This window comes from Microtus ochrogaster, linkage group LG4 (genome assembly GCF_000317375.1).
Source record: "Microtus ochrogaster isolate Prairie Vole_2 linkage group LG4, MicOch1.0, whole genome shotgun sequence".
In the NCBI taxonomy this organism is placed as follows: Eukaryota; Metazoa; Chordata; class Mammalia; order Rodentia; family Cricetidae; genus Microtus; species Microtus ochrogaster.
Genome location: NC_022030.1, coordinates 2,597,830 through 2,619,927, shown reverse-complemented (window position 1 = coordinate 2,619,927; position 22,098 = coordinate 2,597,830). Strand labels below are relative to the sequence as shown.

Sequence of the window (22,098 nt, the reverse complement as noted above, 5' to 3'; positions counted from 1 at the left end):
TGAACCTGCGCAGACCAGGTTAAGACTTGATCGGCCCCAAAATCCACCGCATCTATGATCTACCAGAAAATCTGAAAGAACCTAACCTGCAGACACAGAGCCGCAGGATCTCTACGACTCGGGCAACAACAGGGCATCCAAGAGGAGTTCCAGTGAGGGCCCAGCATTGAAAGTGTAGTAGAAACCAGAGGTCACGATCCAGACCAATGACTCTCGGTAATGAACACTTGCAAGTGAACGGACAAAGGGGTTTACTGTGGGTTTGCTTGTGTCACACTACAGCTTCCATGAAGAGATTTATTTTTTCCTTTTTGTTTCTCTCTAAAATTTTGTTTTATTGGGGGTTGAGGGTTGCAGGGGTGAAGGGCGGATGCAGGGGCAGAGGACAGATGCAAAGGAATGGGGAAATGAATGGGATCAAGACGCATGATGTAAAAGACACATAGAATAAATAAAAGAAAGGGTTTTTTTAAAAAAAAGAAAGAAAGAAAGAAAGAAAAAAAGAAAGAAAGAAAGAAAAGAAACCAGTCCTGACTGCACCTTCGTCTTAGACTTTTAGCCTCCAGAATTGCGATCACATAAATTTCTATTGTTTAAACTTCCCAGTCTTTCTTATCACATTCCTAGCGAGCAACATAGTGGTTATAAGTCTTTAGGTTATTCTCCAACAGGAAAAGTGAATAGTTCATCTCAGTGTTTAGGAGCCATGGCACAGTAAACAATCATATACAGTGCTTGTATGTGTCTGTTACATTTGCTGGGAAACTAAACTTCTGCCTGGCTATACTGGTGATTCACCAGCTTCTTGCCTAGGAGCTCTCAGGAAGTAGCATGTGCTTAGCAGTCTGTACTATTCCATAGGACCTCCCACCACACACACACACACACACACACACACACACACACACACACAAAACTAAAGGAACTTTAGCAGTCTATGACTCCAACGGGTGATTTTTCTCAAGAATTAAAGTTGATCGTCTAAAAGACATATGAGATAGAAAGGAAAGCATTTGACAAATTTCCACATCTATTAACAATAAATTCACAGTAATAAAGTCAGGCATGATGAAGCATGTCTGTAAGCTCAGGATTCAGAAGACTGAGGCAGGAGAATTACTTGGACTACCATCACTAGAGAACCTTAAGCTGCCAGCATGATGCACACATGTCAGCTGGGGATGTGTTTCCGTTGGTAGAATACTTGTCCAGCAAGCAGGAAGCCCCAGGCTCAATCAATCCTTAGCACCACATGAACCAAGTATGGCAGCACAAACTTGTAATCTCAGCATTCAGGAGGTGGAGGCAATGTGGTAAGATTCTTCTCATAATTAAGGGATAGCAATATGGCAAAAGTAATTTCTATGAGGGTGTTCGTGACTCTGCCATGGCCCTGTAACATAGATCACCCAGTCTGAATGTATGTTACCATGTAAGGGAGACAAAGGGGGGACTGAAGGTGAAGGGGAACTAGAGTAGCTTATATAAGGCTACACCCCTCTGGGGTAGGGGCTCCATCTTTGAATGTAAATTCAAAAGCTAGTGCTGGCACAAATAATCAGAAAGCCTCAGTGGTGTCCCGTCTTCCTGCATGAAAATCCCACAATAAAAGAAAGATCAAATATTCAAGGTCATTATCTGCTATGTAGTGAGCCCATGGTCATCTTAGACTAAAAAAATATCCTGTCTCAAAGCTATCAAATAAAACAAAGACCCCATGGAAACTCAACACAGTCTTTACAAGATCCCCAGAAACACCCTCTATTCCCCAACGTTGTATTGAAAGTAAGTAATTTATTGAGAGGGCACGCCCCAGTGGTACATATTTGTATAAGGCATCCATGCTTGGGGTAGGAGCTCCCAATGATAAGTCTGCCCAAGTCACAAAATGCTGCCCTAAGTAACTATAATAAACATTGGTTCACCAAGCTGGGCTTGAATGGAATCCTTTCTTTATTCTGTCAATGCCCTCTTTCAGGGTTTGTAGACATTTATTTATATCTGCCCTAGGAAAAATTATGTGATAACTTATCACTAGCCAAGGAAGATAATTTAAAAAAATCAATGAGTTTAATATCAAAGCTAAAACTATAAAGTTTCTGGAAGAAAACATTGGCAAATAGCATCATGGCCTTAGAAAAAGATGAAAATTTCTTGATACCGAGAAAACAAGAACAAGAAAAACTTAAAAGTATTCATTGAAATTAATCTACAATGAAATAAACTTTTATAAAATAAGAAAACATCCCAGTATTCAGGTGGTTGAGGCAGGAAGATTGTGAGTTCAATGGCGACCTGAGCTATACAGTTGATCTCCAGGTTAGCCTAGACTATGCTAGACCCTGTCTTGAAAAGCACAAGGAGAGGAGGTGAGAGGAAAAACTCAAGGTTGTATAAATAAAGTGTGAGTGCTTCCTGGGTGTGGGGCAGTGTGGCTAGGTAATTAGCTGCATAGGATGTGAGAAAAGTTCCAGGGGCTGCGAAATGCTGTGTTTAAATCATATACTTAACACCACCACTCTCTTGCAAAAGAATAATGTGTTTATTCCTTTGTTTTTTTCAACATTCATTGAAAGATGGTGGTATGCCCATGTGCTAGCAGCTGTGGCTATCACAGAGAAGATATGGTCGGTCCATGTGGGCAAGAATAAAGTGGTATTGCCGGGCCGTGGTGGTGCACGCCTTTAATCTCAGCACTCGGGAGGCAGAGACAGATGGATCTCTGTGAGTTCGAGGTCAACCTGGTCTACAAGAGCCAAGACAGGCTCCAAAGCTACAGAGAAACCCTGTCTCGAAAAACAAAACAAAACAAAACAAAAAGAATAAAGTGGTATCAACTGCTTCTGAAGATCAGTCCTCCACAGAGACCACTTGGTTTGGCTGCAAGTGAACTCCAAACGGGACGCAGCTCCAGCTCCAGCCAGGAGGTGGCGACCTGTAGTCCAAGTCCACCTCAGCGCGCGGAACCATCGAGCAGAGCTACAGATATCCGGTGAGGGGGGGGGTTGTAACGAGAACGCACCTGGCTTTTTCGAGCTTCCGGGCGGGCTCTGTTTAGTTGCGGACCTCTGAAGGAAGCGACGGAGAGAGCCGGGCTTCCTTCCTGTGGTTCCACCCCTCGGCTCCATTCTTCCAGGAGCTAGGGGCTTACCCGAGCCTCGCCGGGCACCCCGGGAGCCCGGGGCTCGATGTTACCGATGGAGACGCAGCTGCAGAGCATTTTCGAGGAGGTGGTGGTGAGTGCAGCTGTCCGTAACCCCAGGGTGAGCATGGGAAGGGGCAGGGTCTGCGGGTCCCGGTTCTGGGCCTGGCCAGGCTCCTTTCCCGCCCCCTTTGTTTTGACATTGGAATCTCTCCTGGGGTTGGCGGTCGCCGGGCGGCTGTCAGATTCAAAGAAAGCCTCGTTAGTTCCCGCGCGTTCCCCATAAAAGTGACTTGTCCTGTGTTGCCCTAGAATATTTCTCCAGGGGACACCTCCCACTCCCTCATTTACTATTCCGATCCTTTACTACTTTTTCTTGTGTTTGTTTGCAGAAAACAGAAATTATAGAAGAGGCTTTCCCGGGGTGAGTATGTGGCAGGCAGGGTTTTGAAGGGGTTTTGGAGATTTATCTTTCTAAGATTTTACTTACGTTGTTTGGGGGAGTTACAAGAACTGCCTTGCTGTCTGTTTACCCTTTTAAAACCAGTAGCAAGTAATGTGATTTTTTTTTTTTTTGCTTTTCAGCATGTTTATGGATACCCCCGAGGATGAAAAAACAAAACTAATTAGCTGTTTGGCAGCCTTCCGACAGTTTTGGAATGGGCTTTCTCAGGTGAGACATTTCTTTTGTAACACCCGGTTGCTGGCTTTTGTTTCCTTTTTTGCTTTTTACATCTGCATTGATCTTTTTCGTGAGGTGGTTTAGGAAAGGGAAAAATAAAATTGCCGTCATTTTACGTTCATATCTTTACTGGAGAACCTGCATTGAAAGTTCAGTGTAATAAGATCGCAGCGGGAGATGTTTTTTTAAAAATTTCTCCCATGTTAGATTATATAAGGTCATTTCATCCTATCTTGATATCTTTGGTTTCCATGTGAAAACAGATAATGTTAAACATTTCTTGTAAATGAAAAATGTCACTATTCAAAAACTTACCCAGTATTTATGAGTGTATCCTCATAAAGACACGGTAATAGAGTCCATGTTAGAATAGTACATTATCTCCTCATGGTTCACTAAGAATAGGGAAATGAGCTACTGAGCTCTCTGCCTGTGAGCCAGTGATATATTTGCCATTTAAGTGTGGGTCCTAAAGACAGCATAGTTTAATTTTTTTTTCCCAAAAGGTAAGACTTTGATGTAAATCAGAAATATGTAAGGCATCAGAGTGGCACCGAAGGCTAGTCTTCTTCCTTTCCTAGTGTAGCCACCCGCCCTTCTGGCTGGAGCCAGGATCCCAATTGGTGTCCTTGAACTGTTCATCTACATGACAGCGTCTCTCTGCATCATCCTGCTTTTGTCTCCTGAGTTCTGGGGTTGCAAAGTCGTCCGCCATCACTTCTTCACACGTGCTAGACACACACTCATCACCAAGCTGTACCCCCATTCTAGGCATCCCCTCATTTCTGAACTGCACCCCCAGCCTCAGAATTCTATGTTATCTCTATAGAATCACCGTGCACCATTTGTAGTGATCAGCACTTAGCTCCTTACTTTTCTCCCCCTTAATAGTAAGTTCTGTAAGTAGCATCAGGTAATTTTAAGAGTTTCTTTTCTTTTCTTATGTCTTGTAGCAGTGGGATATATTGTAATATGGCTCTTCACCTTTATTAACTAACCACATACTTTCAAGTTTTTTTTTTTTTTTTTTTTTTTTTTTTTTGGTTTTTCGAGGCAGGGTTTCTCTGTAGCTTTGGAGCCTGTTGAACTTTCAACAGTCCCCTTCCTCTGCTTCCTGGGGTCATGGACCTGGAACACCAGGCTTAGTTAGATGCTTCTCTTAACTTGTCTACCTTAAACAGTGTTATAGTGAATAATATTGTTGATCAGACTTAGAATTAGCTACTGGACGTAATATTGCTAAATCAAAAGATAGTTTTTTTTTTCTTCTTAGTTATAGAGGGGAGATGTATAACATGTGATATAGTCTATGTGTAATCCAGACTTGCCTGGAACTAGATGTGTAGTCCAGATTGGCCTTGAACTTGTGGCCTTACTCCATACCTCCTGAGTTCTGGGATATATGCATGCATAATGACTCCCAGCAATATTTGTAGTTTTATGGGAATTACCTAATTATTTCTTATAAGGGTTATCTTGTTTACAATCCAAATACCAACATGTGAGAGTATTTATTCCTTAGATGTATACAATAGAATGGTAATAATTTCTTAATCTTGTGTATCAAGCACTGAGAAATTTTATTTTGAAAAAACTTTACATTTTCTTTTAATGTTTAGCATCTTTCATGCATTCTTTATTTTTAAATTATTGTTGGGCTTTTTAAAAATATGTTTTTGGTTTTGTTTGTATGTGTACCACAGCACTTGTGTAAAGGACAGAGGACAGCTTACAAGAGTGAGGTATCTCTTGCTACCATGTGGGTTCTGGGAATCAAACTCAGGAGACTAGCCTTGGCAACAAAGCAGCAAATACCTTTGCCTGGTGAGCATCTCACCAGGTAGTTTTTATGTATTTATTTTTGTTTTGTTTTTTGAGACAGGGTTTCCATGTGTAACAGTCCTAGCTCTCCTGGAACTAGCTTTTGTAGACCAGGCTAGCCTTGAACTCACAGGGATTCACCTGCCTCTGCTTCCCGAGTGCTGGGATTAAAGGCGTGTGCCACCACCACCGTCTACCAGGTAGTTTTTAAAATGATCCCTTAAGCATTTAGTGAGTTAAGGTGTCTTCAAGAAGTTTATGTATTAAGAGAGAAAGCTAAAAGTAAAATGGGCAATTCTAAGTCACAAGGCTCAGTGGTAGTGTGGAAGAGCAAGGCATCGAGAGCCTTCTGGGATGTCCTGGAAGGCAGTGACTGTCAGTATCAGTCAAATTACAAAAACCTAGACGTTCAGTTCATGATTGGAATCATGGCGTTCATGGGGATTGGATTAATTTCCATTTTGATGAGGCTGAAGCCCCACCCATATTAGGTTTTTCCTAAATAAAGGAATATTTATATCCCCCTGAAAGATGCTGCTCACAGTAGCTTAACTGAGTTTTCTATTGGCCGTGAATTTGTTAATATAATCTACTTTTGGAGGTCTCATGGTAGGAGTTAGATTTAACATAGATTTATGTAATTGAAAGATTTAAAAATTAATACAACAAATATTAAATTTTATTTATTTATTATTTGGATACAAAATTTTGCTAGATACTGCTCAGACTGACTTAGAACACTCTATGTAGCCCAGGATGGCCACAATATGCCTCATCCCCTCAAGTACTAGGTTTACAAGCATATACTCCCATGCCTACAGTTGAATCTGACTTGAGTCTTGCTCTTTTAGGAATTATTTTAATTTACTGATGTTCATAGTGAAATATTTCATCTGCAGTACTGATATATTCCTAGGTATGATATTAGCCATTTGTGTTAGATAGAAAATGTAGCTTCAGGCCTAAAATAAAAGCATTTTCTAATTTTTAGGATTCTCATGAACAGTGCATCCAGTGGATTGTTAAGTTCATTCATGGCCAGCACAGCCCCAAAAGAATCTCTTTCCTCTATGACTGCTTAGCAATGGCAGTTGAGACCGGTCTCCTTCCACCCAGGTATGGTTGGTGAGGATGAACAATGCAAAGACCTTTTATTGTAAAGAAGCAAAATTGATTTGAGGTTGTTGTACAGAGATAAGGGTACGGAAAGGGGCATGAAGCTCCTAAGTAAGTTAGCTTAAGAGGTAGGTATTTTTGGTCTTAAATTTATTTTGTTTTTGATGTATATACATCTGTGTTAGTAGTTGCCGTGTATATAAGTGTATGCATGAGGGGGCCAGAAGAGGGTGAGCTCTGGGTTGCTGAATCATCTCAATAGCCGTTTTTGTTTAATTTTCATAATGCTTCATCATTTAGAAAGAAGCTTTTCATGCTCATTTGAAGCATGACTAATAAAAACTCAGAGACAGATATTGGGGTTCAACCTGAAGGTCAGAAAAGCAAAGCCACCAGCCACTGGCTCTCACCTTCACCTCAGTCTGAAATGGCGATCCTGCCTTTAGAATCTCAGAATGAGACTGAGCCTGAAAGCTCTCCTCCCGTCTTATAATCCTCTCCACTTGCACTACCGCCTGGTTTCTCTGGCAAGCTAGTGTGGCTACTGGGATTAAAGGTGTGTGTCATTGCTGCCTGGTCTATACGTCTGGCCAGTGTGGCTGTTTTACTTTTCGGGTCCTCAGGCAAGCTTTATTTATTAAAATACAAATGAAATGCTACTATACTCATTTATCTCCTGAAACATGTATTGGGGCTACCAAAAGTATGCAAAGAGAATATAGTCAAGATGGAGCCTTGCATTCTTGCCATAGCGCTAAACCTGCCCAGGCAGCACAGACCATCCCTCTAGCTCTCTGAGGGGTATGATCAGTGTCATATTTCACAGAAACACATACAAATGAATATGTAATGTAGTCACCTTGAAAAAAATACAATTTGTCACCTCCTGGTAATTGATAAATATTTAACCAAAACCTTTTGATAGATTTTTTTCCCAATGAAAACATAGCATAGTGAATATCATTTAGTTCTACTTAAAGTTTGAGTTGTCTTCCAAGTAGAAGACAGGAAGTGTTACATATCCCTGGAACACTTTAACAGTGTAGTTTTAGAAAGCCTGCTTGGCCTGGCGCTTACAGTACCCAGCATCCACAGACCATAGCTGTTAGAAAATTTTTAGGGTTCTCTCTCATACCTGGAATGCTCCTTTTTATCCCCTAGGATGGTTTGTGAATCTTTGATAAACTCTGACAATCTTGAATGGGAAAGAACACAGCTCTGGGCCTTAACGTTTAAGCTGGTTCGGAAAATCATTGGAGGAGTGGATTACAAGGTATCATTTATTTCCTCATTGTAAAAAGTGATTGCTTTAAGACATGATTATTTCTTACAGGATGTATATCTTATTTCACGTGAGAGAAACAAAGTAGAGAGTACTAATAACTTGGCTCTTTTGCATCTGTGCTGAAAGGATTTAAAATGACTCAGTTTACAGTTTTTTTCTCCCAACATTTGAAAACATACACAGGACTGATATGCTGTTACAGTGAAATGGGATGTCACAAGGCATAATCCATGTTGGATACCAGTCTTCATTGCTTCGTGAAATGAAGAATGTGGAGCAGGGGTCTGTGGACCAAGCACTCTGCCTTGATCTCTCTAGAATCATGTCCTTCCTTACCTGTCTTCAGGATTCTGCTCCTGACCAAAAGCAACAGCACAGTCTCTCGCTAAAGTTCCCCGTACAGTGCAGGAGCTCCACAGCTGCAGCCGCCATTCAGCTTCACTCAATCCTGTTGGTTGCTGTCCTTTGTTAAGGAACTGCCACAACAGAAATTACCTGATAATGACCAGGGGGATAGTTACTGTTAAATCATAGCCAACTCTAAAATTAATCACAGAAGACGTCTCAGATGATCTTTCTCTTTACTCAAACTGAGTATTGTTAGCCTGTTTCCAGAGGGTTTTCACATGCATCTCTGACCACAGCGAAGCTGGGCTTTTTAACCTTTGGAACAGTAGGAACCCTTCGACTGTTTTGAGGGCCAGAAAAGATTGGCAGAGTATAGAAAGTTCCATTTGTTTTTTTAAGGGATTTTCATTACAAGATGTTATGTAGAATTTTCTCCTATTGTGGAGCATTATTCTTTTTTTCTCAGGGTAGTGTTAGAAGTATGTTACCTCTGATTTGAAAATTTTAAAGTGTGACCTTGAAGCAGTGTACACTCCTGAAACTTGGCTGTTTCACCTCACTTAGAAGACTTTATACATACTTTTTGTTTTAACCCATGTCGTCTTTTTTCTTATTAGGGTGTTCGAGATCTCCTGAAAGTGATCTTGGAAAAAATCTTGACAATCCCGAATACAGTAAGCTCTGCTGTTGTCCAGCAGCTCCTGGCAGCACGAGAGGTAACTTAAGTTTGCACATGCCTGAAATTCATGGGGGAGCCTCCCATGTCTAGGTTTTTTACATGAGTGCTCAGTGGGAAGGAGCACTTGACGTTAAACAAGAGAAATAGAGTTTAGATACCTAGGACTTGTGTAAAAAAGCCAGGCAGGCATGTGCCCTGTCCCCCATGCCTACAGCCCTGTTGTTGTGGGACAGAGGTGTGCAGATCCCAAGAGCTTGCTGGTCAGTCACCCTATCAGAAAACAGCAAGAAGACACCTATACTCATCTCTGGCCTCTGCATGCACGTGCACAGGCAGGAACAACTGCACGTGTGCATGTAACTCACACAGCACTTACACAAGTAACGTGCAGTAGTTGTAGAGCATTCTGTTCCCTCTGCAATAATAAAATCAGTTCTGTTTTTGATCAAGTGCTCTGCCACACTGAGCTGCATCTTAGCCCAAGTCATTTTTTTTTTTTAAGGTATTACTACCAACAATACAGTCTATTGTAAATTAACTTTCATTTTTATACATGTTTTAATGGAATTCCTCTGTTAATATTAAATTTTAAAATAATAATTCTGCTTTTTGAGTGTGTGTGTGTACATGTATGTGTGAATAGACATATACCTACGGAATGATTAAGTCAAACAGTTTAGCATAGTTTACCTCACAGTCTTTTGTCTTATTTTTTGAGGTGGGGTATTATATAACTAATTTTCAGCTGAGGTGAGGATAGGCTTGAACTCTTGATTCTCCTGTCTCTACTTCCCAAGTGTTGGAATTTCAGACATGCTTCCCTTATATTCTCTTTTCTTGATAAAACATTTAAGATCCACATAACTATTTCAAGTATGTAATATATCCTGACTAACTGGAGCCATGATGTATGACAGACCTCTTGAGTTTACTTACCAGAAGTGTGTCTTTATGTCAGCATTTTGCAGGTGTGTGCAGATGCGAGCACTTTACCAACTGAGTTATCTCCCAGCCTTACTTACTCCTTTTTAAATCCTTTCTGTTGTTGTATTTAAAGGTCTTAGTGTGTGAGACTAGTCAAGAATAGTGTTACCTTTTTATTTCTTTTAGGTTATAGCGTATATCTTGGAACGAAATGCCTGCCTGTTGCCAGCCTATTTTGCAGTCACAGAGATCAGGAAACTATATCCTGAGGGAAAACTTCCACATTGGGTAAATTTTGCATTGTCTAAAATTTTAAATTCTTATCAAAGTTTTATCAAATCTATATTAATTGTATTGCTTGTATGCATATATGTACTCGTGTATGTGTGTTACACACTCTGCATGTGTGTATGTTTGTGTGTGTGTGTGTGTGTGTGTGTTTGTCTTAGTTAAGGTTATTGTTGCTGTGATAAAACACTGTGACCAAAACAACTTGGGAAGAAAGGATTTGTTTGGCTTATAGTTCTTTTTTGCTCTTCATCACTAAAGGAAGCCAGGACAGGGACTCAAAACAGGACAGGAACCTGGAGCAAGAGCTGATGCAAAAGTCATGGAGGGGTGCTGCTTATTGGCTTGCTTGCCCATGGCTTACTCAGCCTGCTTTCTCATAGAACTCAGGACTGTTGGCCCAGGAATGACCCCACCACTGTACTCTAAGATTTTTCTTCTGTTCCTCTATAATAGCTATGAATATTTAAAGCATTCTTAACGTATTACTACCAACAATACAGTCTGTTGTAATTACCCTTCATTTTTATACATATTTTAAGGGAATTACTCTGTCAATATTAAATTTTAAAATTAACTATGTGTGTGTGTGTGTGTGTGTGCATGGGTGTAGGCCACTAACCTAATCTTATGGAAGCATTGTCTCAGTTGGGGTTCCCTTCTCTCACATGACTCCAGCCTGTGTTAAGTTGACATAAGATTAGCCAGTAAAATATGTATGTCTGTACACATGCCATACCATGAATGTGGAGTCAGGAGAGCTTTGGGAGTTGATTTTCTCCTTTGTCAGTGGGATCCAGTATTCAAGCATAGGTTATCAGGTTTACACAGCAATTAATTTCACCTGCTGAACCGTTTCACCCCACAGCCTGCTTTAAAAGATAGAGATTTATGTAGCAGAGAGCACATAGGGAAAGTAAGGCTGAGTCCTTAGAGTGGGAGGGGCTCCAGGGGAAGAATAGTGCCATGTGCACATGTTCAAATGGTTATGTTATCCTTGGAGAGTATATATTTCTACACTTAATACTTGGTGTATATGGACCGTGTACACCATGCATATGGTTAGAGGCCAGAGGCTAACCTGCACAAGTCAGTTTTCTTTCTGTCTGTGTGTGTGTCCTGGGGATTATACTGATGCCATTAGCCTTGGTGTCCAGCATCGTGACTAGTTGAGCCATATCACTGGCCCAATAAGTGTATTTTTAGCATAATATATTTGTTTTATATCTCTATTAACTCATTAAGACAGTTCTTATGTTACGTGCTTAATAATATACACAGCTTCATGACTTAGGGACACTTGGAGTGACAAGCATCTGGAAGAACACACTAGTCTATATATACTAGAATAATTATTCTGTGCTAGGCTTGTACTAATTTTTAATGTACAATTTTTATTTAATTTTTAAATTCCAATGGATGATCACTCTATGCTGGGTAATCTTGGTCTTATTTTTATATTTATTTGTTTTCTTTTAGTTACTAGGAAACTTAGTATCAGACTTTGTGGACACCTTCAGGCCTACAGCAAGGATAAACTCCATTTGTGGTAAGATTACAATTTAAAGTATGCTTAGGGCCAGGTGGTGTTGGCGCACGCCTTTAATCCCAGCACTTGGGAGGCAGAGGCAGGGGGATCTCTGTGAGTTCGAGGCCAGCCTGGTTTACAAGAGCTAGTTCCAGGACAGGAACCAAAAGCTATGGAGAAACCCTGTCTCGAAAATTAAAAAAAAAAAAAAAAAGTATGCCTAGTATATTACACAATACCTGATCTTTTGTGACTGTGAGTCTGATGGACAAAGCTGAAAGGTGGCCTCTTATGAGTGGCTCTCCACTTTGTAATGTCGAGGAAACCAGTAATGATGATTTTCAGGTGCTTTGAATACGGTAACGACAGAAATCATAGATGGGTGTGACTTTCACATAAGACCATTCTAGAAGTCTTACCTCTAACTAGGAACACTTTTTATTTGGTATATTTTAGTTAGCTTGCATAACTTTCATTGTATTTTATTTTTGGGTTTTTAAAACAAGGTCTGTGTAACCCAAACTGGCCTCAGACTGTGTAACCTTGAGCATCTGATTCTCCTGTGTCCACCTCTCAGTGCTAGGATTACAAAGCTGTGCTGCCACACTCCGTTTATGTGGTCTGGGGATGGGACCCAGGGCTTCATGCCTGCTGAGCATGCCCAGCTGAGCTCCATCTCTCGCCCCTGGAAATGCTTCCTAAACTCTAGACAGCTGGGAGTGTCAGCAAACTTGTTCTGCTGTGCCCATTGTATTGGGAATACCAAACTCTTCCAGTCCATTGTAATTCACACCTTAGCTCTTCACTGGATATTTTAGCTATCTACTTTCTTATATTTGGTTTGATTCTCTCATTTGATAATCTTTCAATGCTGAAATATATTTCCAAATTATTTCTAAAAGTTATGATGATAGCCATTTAGCCCTCTAGGAATACGGACCCCCTTTTTTAAAATGATCAGATATTGAGCATTTCTCACAAGTCAGTACAGTTTTCGGCACTGGGAATATGAAGATAAACTGCATAGATTCTAGACAGAAAATTCTGAGCTCTAGTTTTTATAACTGATTAGATATTAATATCATTAGCTGACTTACAGAAGTGAACTAGATCCTAAGAAATACGATGCTGAGTTCATTTCAGATAGGTTGAGCTTGGATTGTCTGTGGGATAACTAAGTGACGCTCTTGTGTAGGCAGTCAGCATACACTATATCAAAGTCTTCTGCGGATACCCTGCAAAAGAAAAGAAGAAAGCATTAACCCTAGAGAAGAGATCTGTGCTGTGCATCCATGTATCTGTGCAGGTCCATGCCGTGAACATTGGAAACTTTGTGTTGTGCCGTCTGTAGCAGCTTTGCTGCCAGACTGCAGAGGCAGCTGTGTGCCATTACAACTTGGCAAAAGCAGATAGCCAGCTAGATTTGGCTCGTGGACTGTTCTTTGCTGACCTCTGTCTTAGACACTTAAACAAAATGGGACAGTTTTGAATTTGGAAACCTTGTACAAATTGATTGTCCAGTCATCAGAAAGAAATTCAGGTAATAAAAACTGTCATTCTTTAGTGTCCTGACGGCACCAAAAGGCGTTAAAGCCAGTCCTCGTGAGCATGCATGTTCATTAAATACTGAAGAGGTCAGGTTTACATAGAAAGATTTTTGTAATGTGTACAGGCCGTTGCAGTCTTCTGCCAGTTGTGAACAACTCGGGAGCCATCTGTAATTCTTGGAAACTGGACCCCGCAACTCTTCGCTTTCCTCTGAAAGGCCTTTTGCCATATGATAAGGTATGTATTAATCCAGTGTTGGCTGTCTAAGAGTCACCATCCCATAGTGTCATGTGTCCAAAGCCAGATGCCTCTTAATAGTCTAGAAAAGTAACTATTTTAATGAAAGATAGCTTATGGCTTATTATATTTTATGGTGTGTGTTTTGGTTTTGTCTTTGGTTTCCATTTCTTTTGCTAGGGTCTTGCTATGTAGCCTTGGCTGGCCTGGAGCTCTGTACAGTAGTCTGGCCTCTAGCTCATGCTGAGATGGCAGCTGTGTTCTGCCACATCTGACTATGGGTTTTATGTCATTCTCTTACCCAGATATACTCTGTGGTTTTGGATTTGCCTTAGTGGTGCTTAGATAAACTCTCCATAAGTACAGTTCTTGTCTAAGACTCTACATTTAAAAAAATGAAAGAGTCATGATTTGAACTCAGGACCTGCACACATCACTATTGGTCTTTAGGCACTAGTGCTTAGCTTGAAGAGAGCATTTGAGCACTGCATCTATTCTCTTTGGTTAGATGTCTAAGCAGAAGAATCTTTTCCTTGCGCTGATGTTTATGACAAATGCGGCTGTCTGAAGTCATGTTTCTAAGTTTAATACTGATGTAAAGAGGCTGCGTTGTTGTCATCACTGGGGGATTTTCTGTTAAGGAAGAGCAGTCCCCCTTACTGCATTAATAAGCAGTCTTGCAGATTACGCTGGCTCTGTATTCTAGTTGTCCTTAGAACTGTGTCCACAAAACCAGTCGTCACTGTTCATGTCTGTAAGCCCAGAACTATAAGGCTGAGGCAAGAGGAAACTGTGAGTTCTGTCCATCTAGGTCTTCATCGTAAGTTCTAAACCAGAGTGACACCCTCTCTCAGCAAAACAAAACAAAACCAAGCAAGCAAAAAATGACCTGTGTCTACAAACCAGCCCTTATTATAAAAATTTCTCGGTAAAACTTACTGGTTATTCTGTTTTAAAATGGCACAGGGAATCCTGTGTGTGTGTGTTTGAGATTTTTATCGTATTTTTGTTTTATGTATACGAGTGTTATGCATTGCATGATGTCCATGTGCCACATGAATGGATTGCCTTGGAGGTCATAAGAGGGCATCAAAGCTGGAGTTGTAGGTGGTTGTGAGCTGCACTTTAGGTTCTAGGTGTCGAATCCCGGTCCTGGAAGAATAGCCACCCCTCTTACCAGCCAAGCCATCTCCAGCCTCACAAGGAATCCTTTAAAATGACTGCTTGAAAGGATGTGGATGTCTCTTATCACTTCCACAGATACAGCATTAGTGAAGAAAGGAGCAGCAAGTCAGTGTGGAGCTGGAGAGAACTGAGGGGCGGGATCCATTTAGAAGGAAAAAGATTGTATTAAGGCAATAACGGTTCTTCAGTTTTCGTCACAATTCCACTAGTACATTTTTAAAGCATGTCTTAAAAATTCATTCATAAACTGCCCCCATTCATTTCAGAATTCCATCTGAGATCTATAAAATAATACAGTTGAGCAACTGTTATGCAAACAGTGTTTGAAGTAGATTTTGCAGAGACTTTTGAGAGTGAGGGCTCTGCCAGCACAGACAGAAATGAAGAAGATGCGTGTGCTAGAAAACTGACTCTGTATGTGTTTACAAGTACTGATTATTTCAGAACTAGTGTATGTTAAGTGCAGGTTCTCTGAAGTGGCACAGGCGTAAACCCACTCCTTTCCTAAAACTGTGTGTGTTTAAGTGCTAAGGTTGTTTGACAGTCTTACTGGAGAAGCAGGGCCCAGCAGCTTATGTTGAGGGATGCTAGATGCTAGCTTATATTGAGGGATGCTGCCACATGATCATTTAGGAAATAGCTGTAAACTCAGAAAATGGTTCTGGTTTGGGATGTACTGTCATAGAAGTAGTTGTATAAACTGGATTTAGTTACAAGAAATTGTATGCTTAGATATGTAGAAACTGCTGGAAAATTGTCAGTTTTGCACAGAAGGGAAGCAGAAATCTTAGCAATCCTTCATTGTGTCTAAGGACTATCTGTCACCAAGGACAAAGTCTATCTAAACTGACACATAAAATTGATGTTTTATTTTAAGAATAGACTCTTGAAATGGGAAACTGTAAATGTTTTGTTTTCAGGAAATAAGAAGTTCTGATGATTCTATCTAGTGTTATCTTGACTTTTAACCCTTAAAGGACCTCGCATAAGGTTTTCACCCTGGTTTTCAAATTAAAGGTGGGGACACATCACCTGTAAACACTAAATATAATTTTTTTCCCTACTAGATTTCGCGTACTGGGAAGGTAACAAGTTCTTTGGGAGATTTTACTCTTATTTCCAAATAATTTGCATTCACATTTGTTAATCTTGAAGCAGTAATTTCTTTTTTATTTCCTTTAAAGGATCTGTTTGAACCACAGACTGCTTTGTTGAGATATGTATTGGAGCAGCCCTATTCCAGGGATATGGTCTGCAATATGCTAGGTTTAAATAAGCAGGTACTGTACTATGCTGGAAGCCAATCAAATCTGTAGATCTTCACTGTTCTTCTCTATTTTCTTTGCCATAGTTAACCAAACAAAACAGTTAAGAACTCTTCGATGACCTTTTCAGTATTAAACTTATTCAACAATGTTGTCTTCTATCATTTATATATTGCATTAAAAATGTTTAAATTTAAAGGGAGGTATTTTTAAAGTTGGTTTGTTTTGCATTGCTTTTTTTCTATAAGGCCAGTTTCAAGTTACCTTTTGCCAGAGAAACCTACACATGACTTAACCATATTTTTTGACCTTGTTGTTGTTTGGGTGTCTTTTTATAACCCTTGATTTCTTCAGAGTGGCCACCTTGCTGACTTTTTCTTTTTCTTTCTTTTTTTCTTTTTTTGGTGTGTGTTTGTTTGGTTTCAGTGGTTTGACATGTGGGCGGGTTTGTGCTGACTTTGGGTTTCTTGAGGCTGGCCTCATAGTCACTGTTTTGTCTTTTCTTTTTTTCTTCCTTTATTTTTGTTCTGTCCTGTCTTGTCCTGCCCATCCTCCAATGCTCTAGACCTTGAACATTGCTCAGGTATGTTCACAACCTTACTGTTGTATTGTGACTAACGATACGCTGGCCGCTTTGTAGCCACTGATTCATTTAGACAATACGTGTATGGTCGGGGCTTGAAATTGGCGGGACCATGCTGAGACCAAGGCCACTGAAAAACCTTCTTGGGATGTGAGAGTTCTTTTTGGTGGATAGTTTTTGTTTTTATTTTTGGTGTTTTCTTTTTTGATATATATTTTTTGGTTTCTTGTTTTTTAAGAAAGAGACAACACTTGGCACTCAGTAAAGCCTGTCACTTTTTGATGGCATTCTCCCCCACTCCATTTTACTCTTTTCATTTTCAGGCTAAAGTTAGCCTGGTGGGATTTTCAGAGTTGGAAAGATTGGTGGTAGACTCTTGTCTTTCCAGACTATTAAGAAAAACAAATAGCAGCAACAAAAATACTCTGATGATTTGCCTAAAAACCAAAACAATTTTAAAAAAGAAAGGAAAAAAAAACATTTTCATAGAAATATGTTGCTTTTAAAAGTTGGAGTGGTGAGCTTTAAACAGGGAAGGCTTTTTTGGAAATATGGGGATTGACTAAGAAATGCCACACTCTTAGGTGACCCCACACCTCTTGACAAACACCCTTGTCAGTCCTTCTCTTAGAGTGGGCTCCTCAGTTGAAGCTCACCTGTGGCAGGAGAAAACCACTGGCTACATTTGACAAGCCAAACTTTTATGCAGTCCCAAGTCTGTTCCAGGACTTTGCACCTTTGAGATTTTAAGCAAAATAGTGGTTCCAATTATTTTTGTTAACAATTTTTGAGCCCAGCATATTAAAATAGACCAGCTTTTTGATTTTAAAAAGACGCTCTTGTCTAGGCTCTGTTAAGTAGCGTTGCTGTTTGCAATACTATAGTGAAGGTTGTACCAGTGCTTCCATTGATAAAGCCCTATTTTTACGGACATACGGCTTGGCCATAAAACTTGCTCAGTGTTGAAACTGCATGCCAAACTCACGCCAGTAGTAGTACCTCCTTTATTATTTTCATTTTTTTTTCTTCTAAAAAAATTTACCAAGTTTCCTTGTTTGGAAGATCCTTTGTACATGTGAAACTGGAACTCCTTGACCATTGCAGTACCTGACAGTTACCTCCTATAATCTGTCACAGTGACATTTTAAATACAGTCATTAACTGACCCACTTTCACTTGAGCTAGAGGTAAGTATTAGCTGACTTTGCAAGAATGCTTCACACTTTGTCTTAAAAATAATTTTGCAGTGAAAGTTAAATCATACTTGACTCATTCTTTTTTAATTTGGTGGCTAAATGTCATTTGGGCTGCAAGTACATCCGCCCTATATCTTTAGCTATCTGTGGCTTGCTCCCCTCCTTTGGGGGAAGGATGCAGCTATCCTTAAGATAGAAATTGACAAAATAATTCCAAGAAGGGTATTTGTGATCTGATCATTTTAATAAGTTTCAACCTTTAAAAAGTTTATGACTAAGACATAGATCCATTAAAAATAAAGTTTATAATGGAAATGCTGACAGAACATTATTAGTTTTGGCCCCACCGTAGAGGAAACATTGTCAAAAATTCACAATTCATGGGTAATGGTTGCCATAGGCAACTCTATAGTGAGTGGATCTACCGATGTAAGATAATATGCCGACATGCCTTGCTATATTATTTTACATATGGAGAGCAGAGTATAAAAGGAGACCATGGAGGATAAAAACGTATGAATACAAGGATCAAATCATCTTAGTGCATCTCTTATCATTACAGAACTATGTACCCTTTGCTGTACTTTCTTTCCTTTCTCTAACAGTGCAATAATTAAAGCTTGAAGACTTTATGACCTGTCCATATTGCATTTTCCAGTAGGAATTAGGTCATGGTTAATCCTAAAATTGATCTCAGACAGGTCATAAATAACCTTGTTCCACAGCCACAGCAAGGTAGAATGTGGAAAAAAGAAAAAATGTTTGTTCTATGTTCACGTCAGAGTTTCTATCTTTTTTCTTACAACTAAAAGCATGAATCATTTACACCTCTTACGCATTTGTATGCTGTGTGTAGGCTCTGGCTACCATCTCTCTGAAATGCCTCTGGGAGCTGTTTACTAACATAGGGATCTGGTTCTGATTGACAGCTTCCTTGGTAAAAGTAGGGGATTAATAGGCTTGAGACTTACACCTCCCGACTTGTCCTAAATAGACAGCTTTAAAATTGATGTAAATTACTATTTAGCATTAACTTGAACCCTTGTAAGTAAAATTTCTGAAGTGTGTAATGCAAAAGGGAGGTGTTCCGTAAAAAGCATCCCGTACTACTCAGTAGCGAGTCTGAGTGAATGCAGAAAGCAGCTTGGTTTACCAGCCATCCAAGTGGTGGGAAGGAAGCAGGGCACGCTGCGGATGAGGGGTAAACTAAGGTCTAGTATAGTTTGAACTATTATGTGGAGAAATAATTTTAAAATACAAAATTAGATATTCTCATTGTTAAAAGCAGATTTAAAATATCTATGCATATAGATACACTATAAACTAAAAGTTCAACATTTATGCCAGTCTAGTAACATAAATAAAATATTAAAGTACCTTTAAAATGTTCACTTAGTCCACTTTATGAGACAATCTGAAGTATGATGAAGACTTTTTATTTTAATATAACTATTTTATAGTAGTTGAAAACTAAAGCAAATTAATTGTGGTATCATACCTGTAATCCCATTGCTCAGGAGGTTGAGGCAGGAAGATTTCCTCAAGTTTGAGTTCAGCCTGGACTTCATAGTGAGTACCAGGTCAGCCAGAGCTATATAGCAAAATCTTGAGTTTAAAACATACACACACATGAGAAAACAAAACATAAAACTAAACCTATTTATTTATACTTTTTTTATACTTTGTTTTTTTCACTTAGGATCTTGCGTAGGTACCCTAGGCTGACCTGGAACATTGCATACCACAGGCTGTCTTGTCAGCATCCACACGGCCCCGCTCCTGTCAGCTCTACCAGTCTGCCTCCTGGCACAAAGGTTACTTAAAAGTAGACGTATAGGTCACTCTATATATCTCAGGCCTTTCTTCTTTTGATTCTGTCAATTGGCAAATAAAACAATGTGCTTAATCCCACCTTTAAGTTTAGTTTAAACAAAGTACCTGACTTTATCCAGAATAATCCATCCAGTACACATTCTACTCCCAGGAGATACCAAGGTCTGAGGTGGCAGAGAGATTCTGATTGGTTCTTAACTGAGAAATTGGGGTGAAAACAAGAGATGTGGCATGTGTTGAAAGAACATCAGCTTGAACTGTGAATTTCACAGTTGCTTTGATTTTGTTAAAATGCTAATATTTTTGGTATTCTTTAAACCCTTAACTTTGTGGCCATCAAAACTTGCCTGAAAATTTGTAGGTAAACATCCAGTCTTTAAAAAAACAAATATCTAAACATCCAATCTTTAAAAAAACAAATATCTAATACAAGAAAGGAAAACTCCAAAGTGGCTCAGGTGCTAAACACCAATTTTATTTAGTCTTTTCTTTTTTCCTGAAGTAGACTGATGGAAGACCACCATGGATGGAGGAGTAGTTGACAAATTGGCTAGTCTCCAAAGTAGGAGCAAATTCTCATCACTAGTAAAAAAAATGAAAAATTCCTACTGGAAATCCTGGCTTTCCTTCTTTCCACAAATTTTTCTGACTCTTGTTTACTTTGGATGATCTCGCTCTAAATTCGTGTTGTCGGAGCCATTCTTAGGTTGTTGGTGGTTGGCAGAACTAGTGAATTTCAAGCCCTGTACACAGTAGTTGCATGCTGACTTGAGAACTAGTCTGTAGTGTTGTCTGTTGCACTCTGCTCTGCTTCATACTGATGACTACATCTGGAGGAGAAGTCCCGGAGTCTCAACTGGTGGTGTTACTATTGCTCTTCGTAACCTGTAACGTGGTTGACCTGTGATCATGGCCTTGTGTTTGGGGGAAATAGAATATGAACCAACCATTGATGCTTACCGTTTTGGGTAGATGTTTGTTTTATTTGCATGCATTGAGAAAGTGCAGCCATATTGGAGCTTTACAATGTGGAGCTGGCAAAGCATGCAAGGAGGGGATGCAGTGCATTGTTTGGTTTCTTTCCAGATTTGTCCCCATTTTGCATTTTTCTATAAATTCAAGAAATATCCCTTTTTCATGGCAAAAGACATCGATAATTACATCTAAAGTATAGGAAGAATCGTCTATATTTTAGTAATTATGTTCATTAGAAAGGCTTCCAACTGCCTGCTACTACATAATACAACATTTATAAAGAAAAAAATGAAGTTGCTTTTAAAATATAGCTTAATTCTTCTGTTAAAAGTACATTTTAAATCACTTTTAAAACACAAATCTTTTTGCCTCTAGAAAGGGAAGTTGCATTTTCATTGTTAGTGTTTAAATCAGCTCTTTTTCTTGTTTTAGACATTAAAATGATCTAATTTAAAATTAAAGCTGCATTGTGTTTGGCCTTCAGAGAAGGGAAGAACAGAGGTTAGCTCAGAGATCAGTTTCTTTTTGGTTATGGAAGAGGTTTCCATTTCAGTATCAGGATTATTGCCACACATTGAAGAACAGACATTCTGGTAGCTGATTTACCCCTGTTAGTGATGGAACTTAAGCTTGGACTTGTTACTTTAACAAAGTTACTTGTTACTTTGTTTTTTCTAAATAGTTAATCTCTGGAAATTCGTTTTTCGATTTAGATTGCAAAAATGATAGTGTCTCCCTATCATGTCCGCTTTAATCTGTTATCTTTACAAAGTAGTAAATTGCTTTGATTGCCTTTTGTCAGATGGAAATAATTCTGCATTCAAAATCAAAATTAATTAGAAGCAGGAGAAATGAAAAATACTTTTCATGAAACTCATCCTGTATGGTAATATGACACGATGCAGCTTTAATTGACTAGATCTAACCTTAACTTCAACTCCATTCCATGCTTCTCGGCCCTCTTGTTACAATTAATGCCCATTAACTGGTGACTTCGGAAACTAACCAGGAGGCTTTTGGAATACTGTATTTAATCTCTGCCCTACAGCACAAGCAGCGCTGCCCTGTGCTGGAGGACCAGTTGGTGGACCTGGTGGTGTATGCCATGGAGAGGTCTGAGACCGAGGAGAAGTTTGACGATGGGGGAACAAGCCAGCTCCTGTGGCAGCATCTCTCCAGTCAGCTCATTTTCTTTGTGCTTTTCCAGTTTGCCAGTTTTCCACATATGGTTCTTTCTCTCCATCAGAAGGTATGTACCACAGCGCACTTGGCTCAGAGCCACTTTACCTGCTGATTGGTATGGCTTAGACTGCTTTCAGCTCTGCCAGTGATACTGGCTTCAGAGGGGACAGCAGTCGGGGCCTGAGTCAATCTGTCTCTGTCTCTGTCTCTCTCTCTCTGTCTCTCTCTCTCTGTCTCTCTCTCTCTCTGTCTCTCTCTGTCTCTCTCTGTCTCTCTCTCTC

The 22,098-nt window shown here is 39.7% G+C and overlaps 1 protein-coding gene across 3 annotated transcripts in view; it reads left to right on the top strand.

Annotated features, from left to right (window-relative positions):
* The first annotated feature begins 3,111 nt into the window (after positions 1-3,111).
* Med23 (mediator complex subunit 23) overlaps positions 3,112-22,098 on the top strand; it is a 44,747-nt gene continuing 25,760 nt past the window's right edge. For 2 of the 3 annotated variants that reach the window (XR_003378178.1, XM_005360910.2), the window contains exons 1-12: positions 3,112-3,236; positions 3,535-3,566; positions 3,728-3,815; positions 6,637-6,761; positions 7,923-8,034; positions 9,012-9,110; positions 10,184-10,285; positions 11,765-11,834; positions 13,486-13,598; positions 15,968-16,063; positions 16,614-16,631; positions 21,684-21,884. Coding sequence is in view for 2 of the 3 variants with exons in the window: in XM_005360910.2 (XP_005360967.1) it covers positions 3,189-3,236; positions 3,535-3,566; positions 3,728-3,815; positions 6,637-6,761; positions 7,923-8,034; positions 9,012-9,110; positions 10,184-10,285; positions 11,765-11,834; positions 13,486-13,598; positions 15,968-16,063; positions 16,614-16,631; positions 21,684-21,884 (1,104 nt within the window). In the remaining variant the exon portion in view is untranslated. The remainder of the gene's footprint in view (positions 3,237-3,534; positions 3,567-3,727; positions 3,816-6,636; positions 6,762-7,922; positions 8,035-9,011; positions 9,111-10,183; positions 10,286-11,764; positions 11,835-13,485; positions 13,599-15,967; positions 16,064-16,613; positions 16,632-21,683; positions 21,885-22,098) is intronic. The other variant, XM_005360911.2, reaches the window with a different exon arrangement.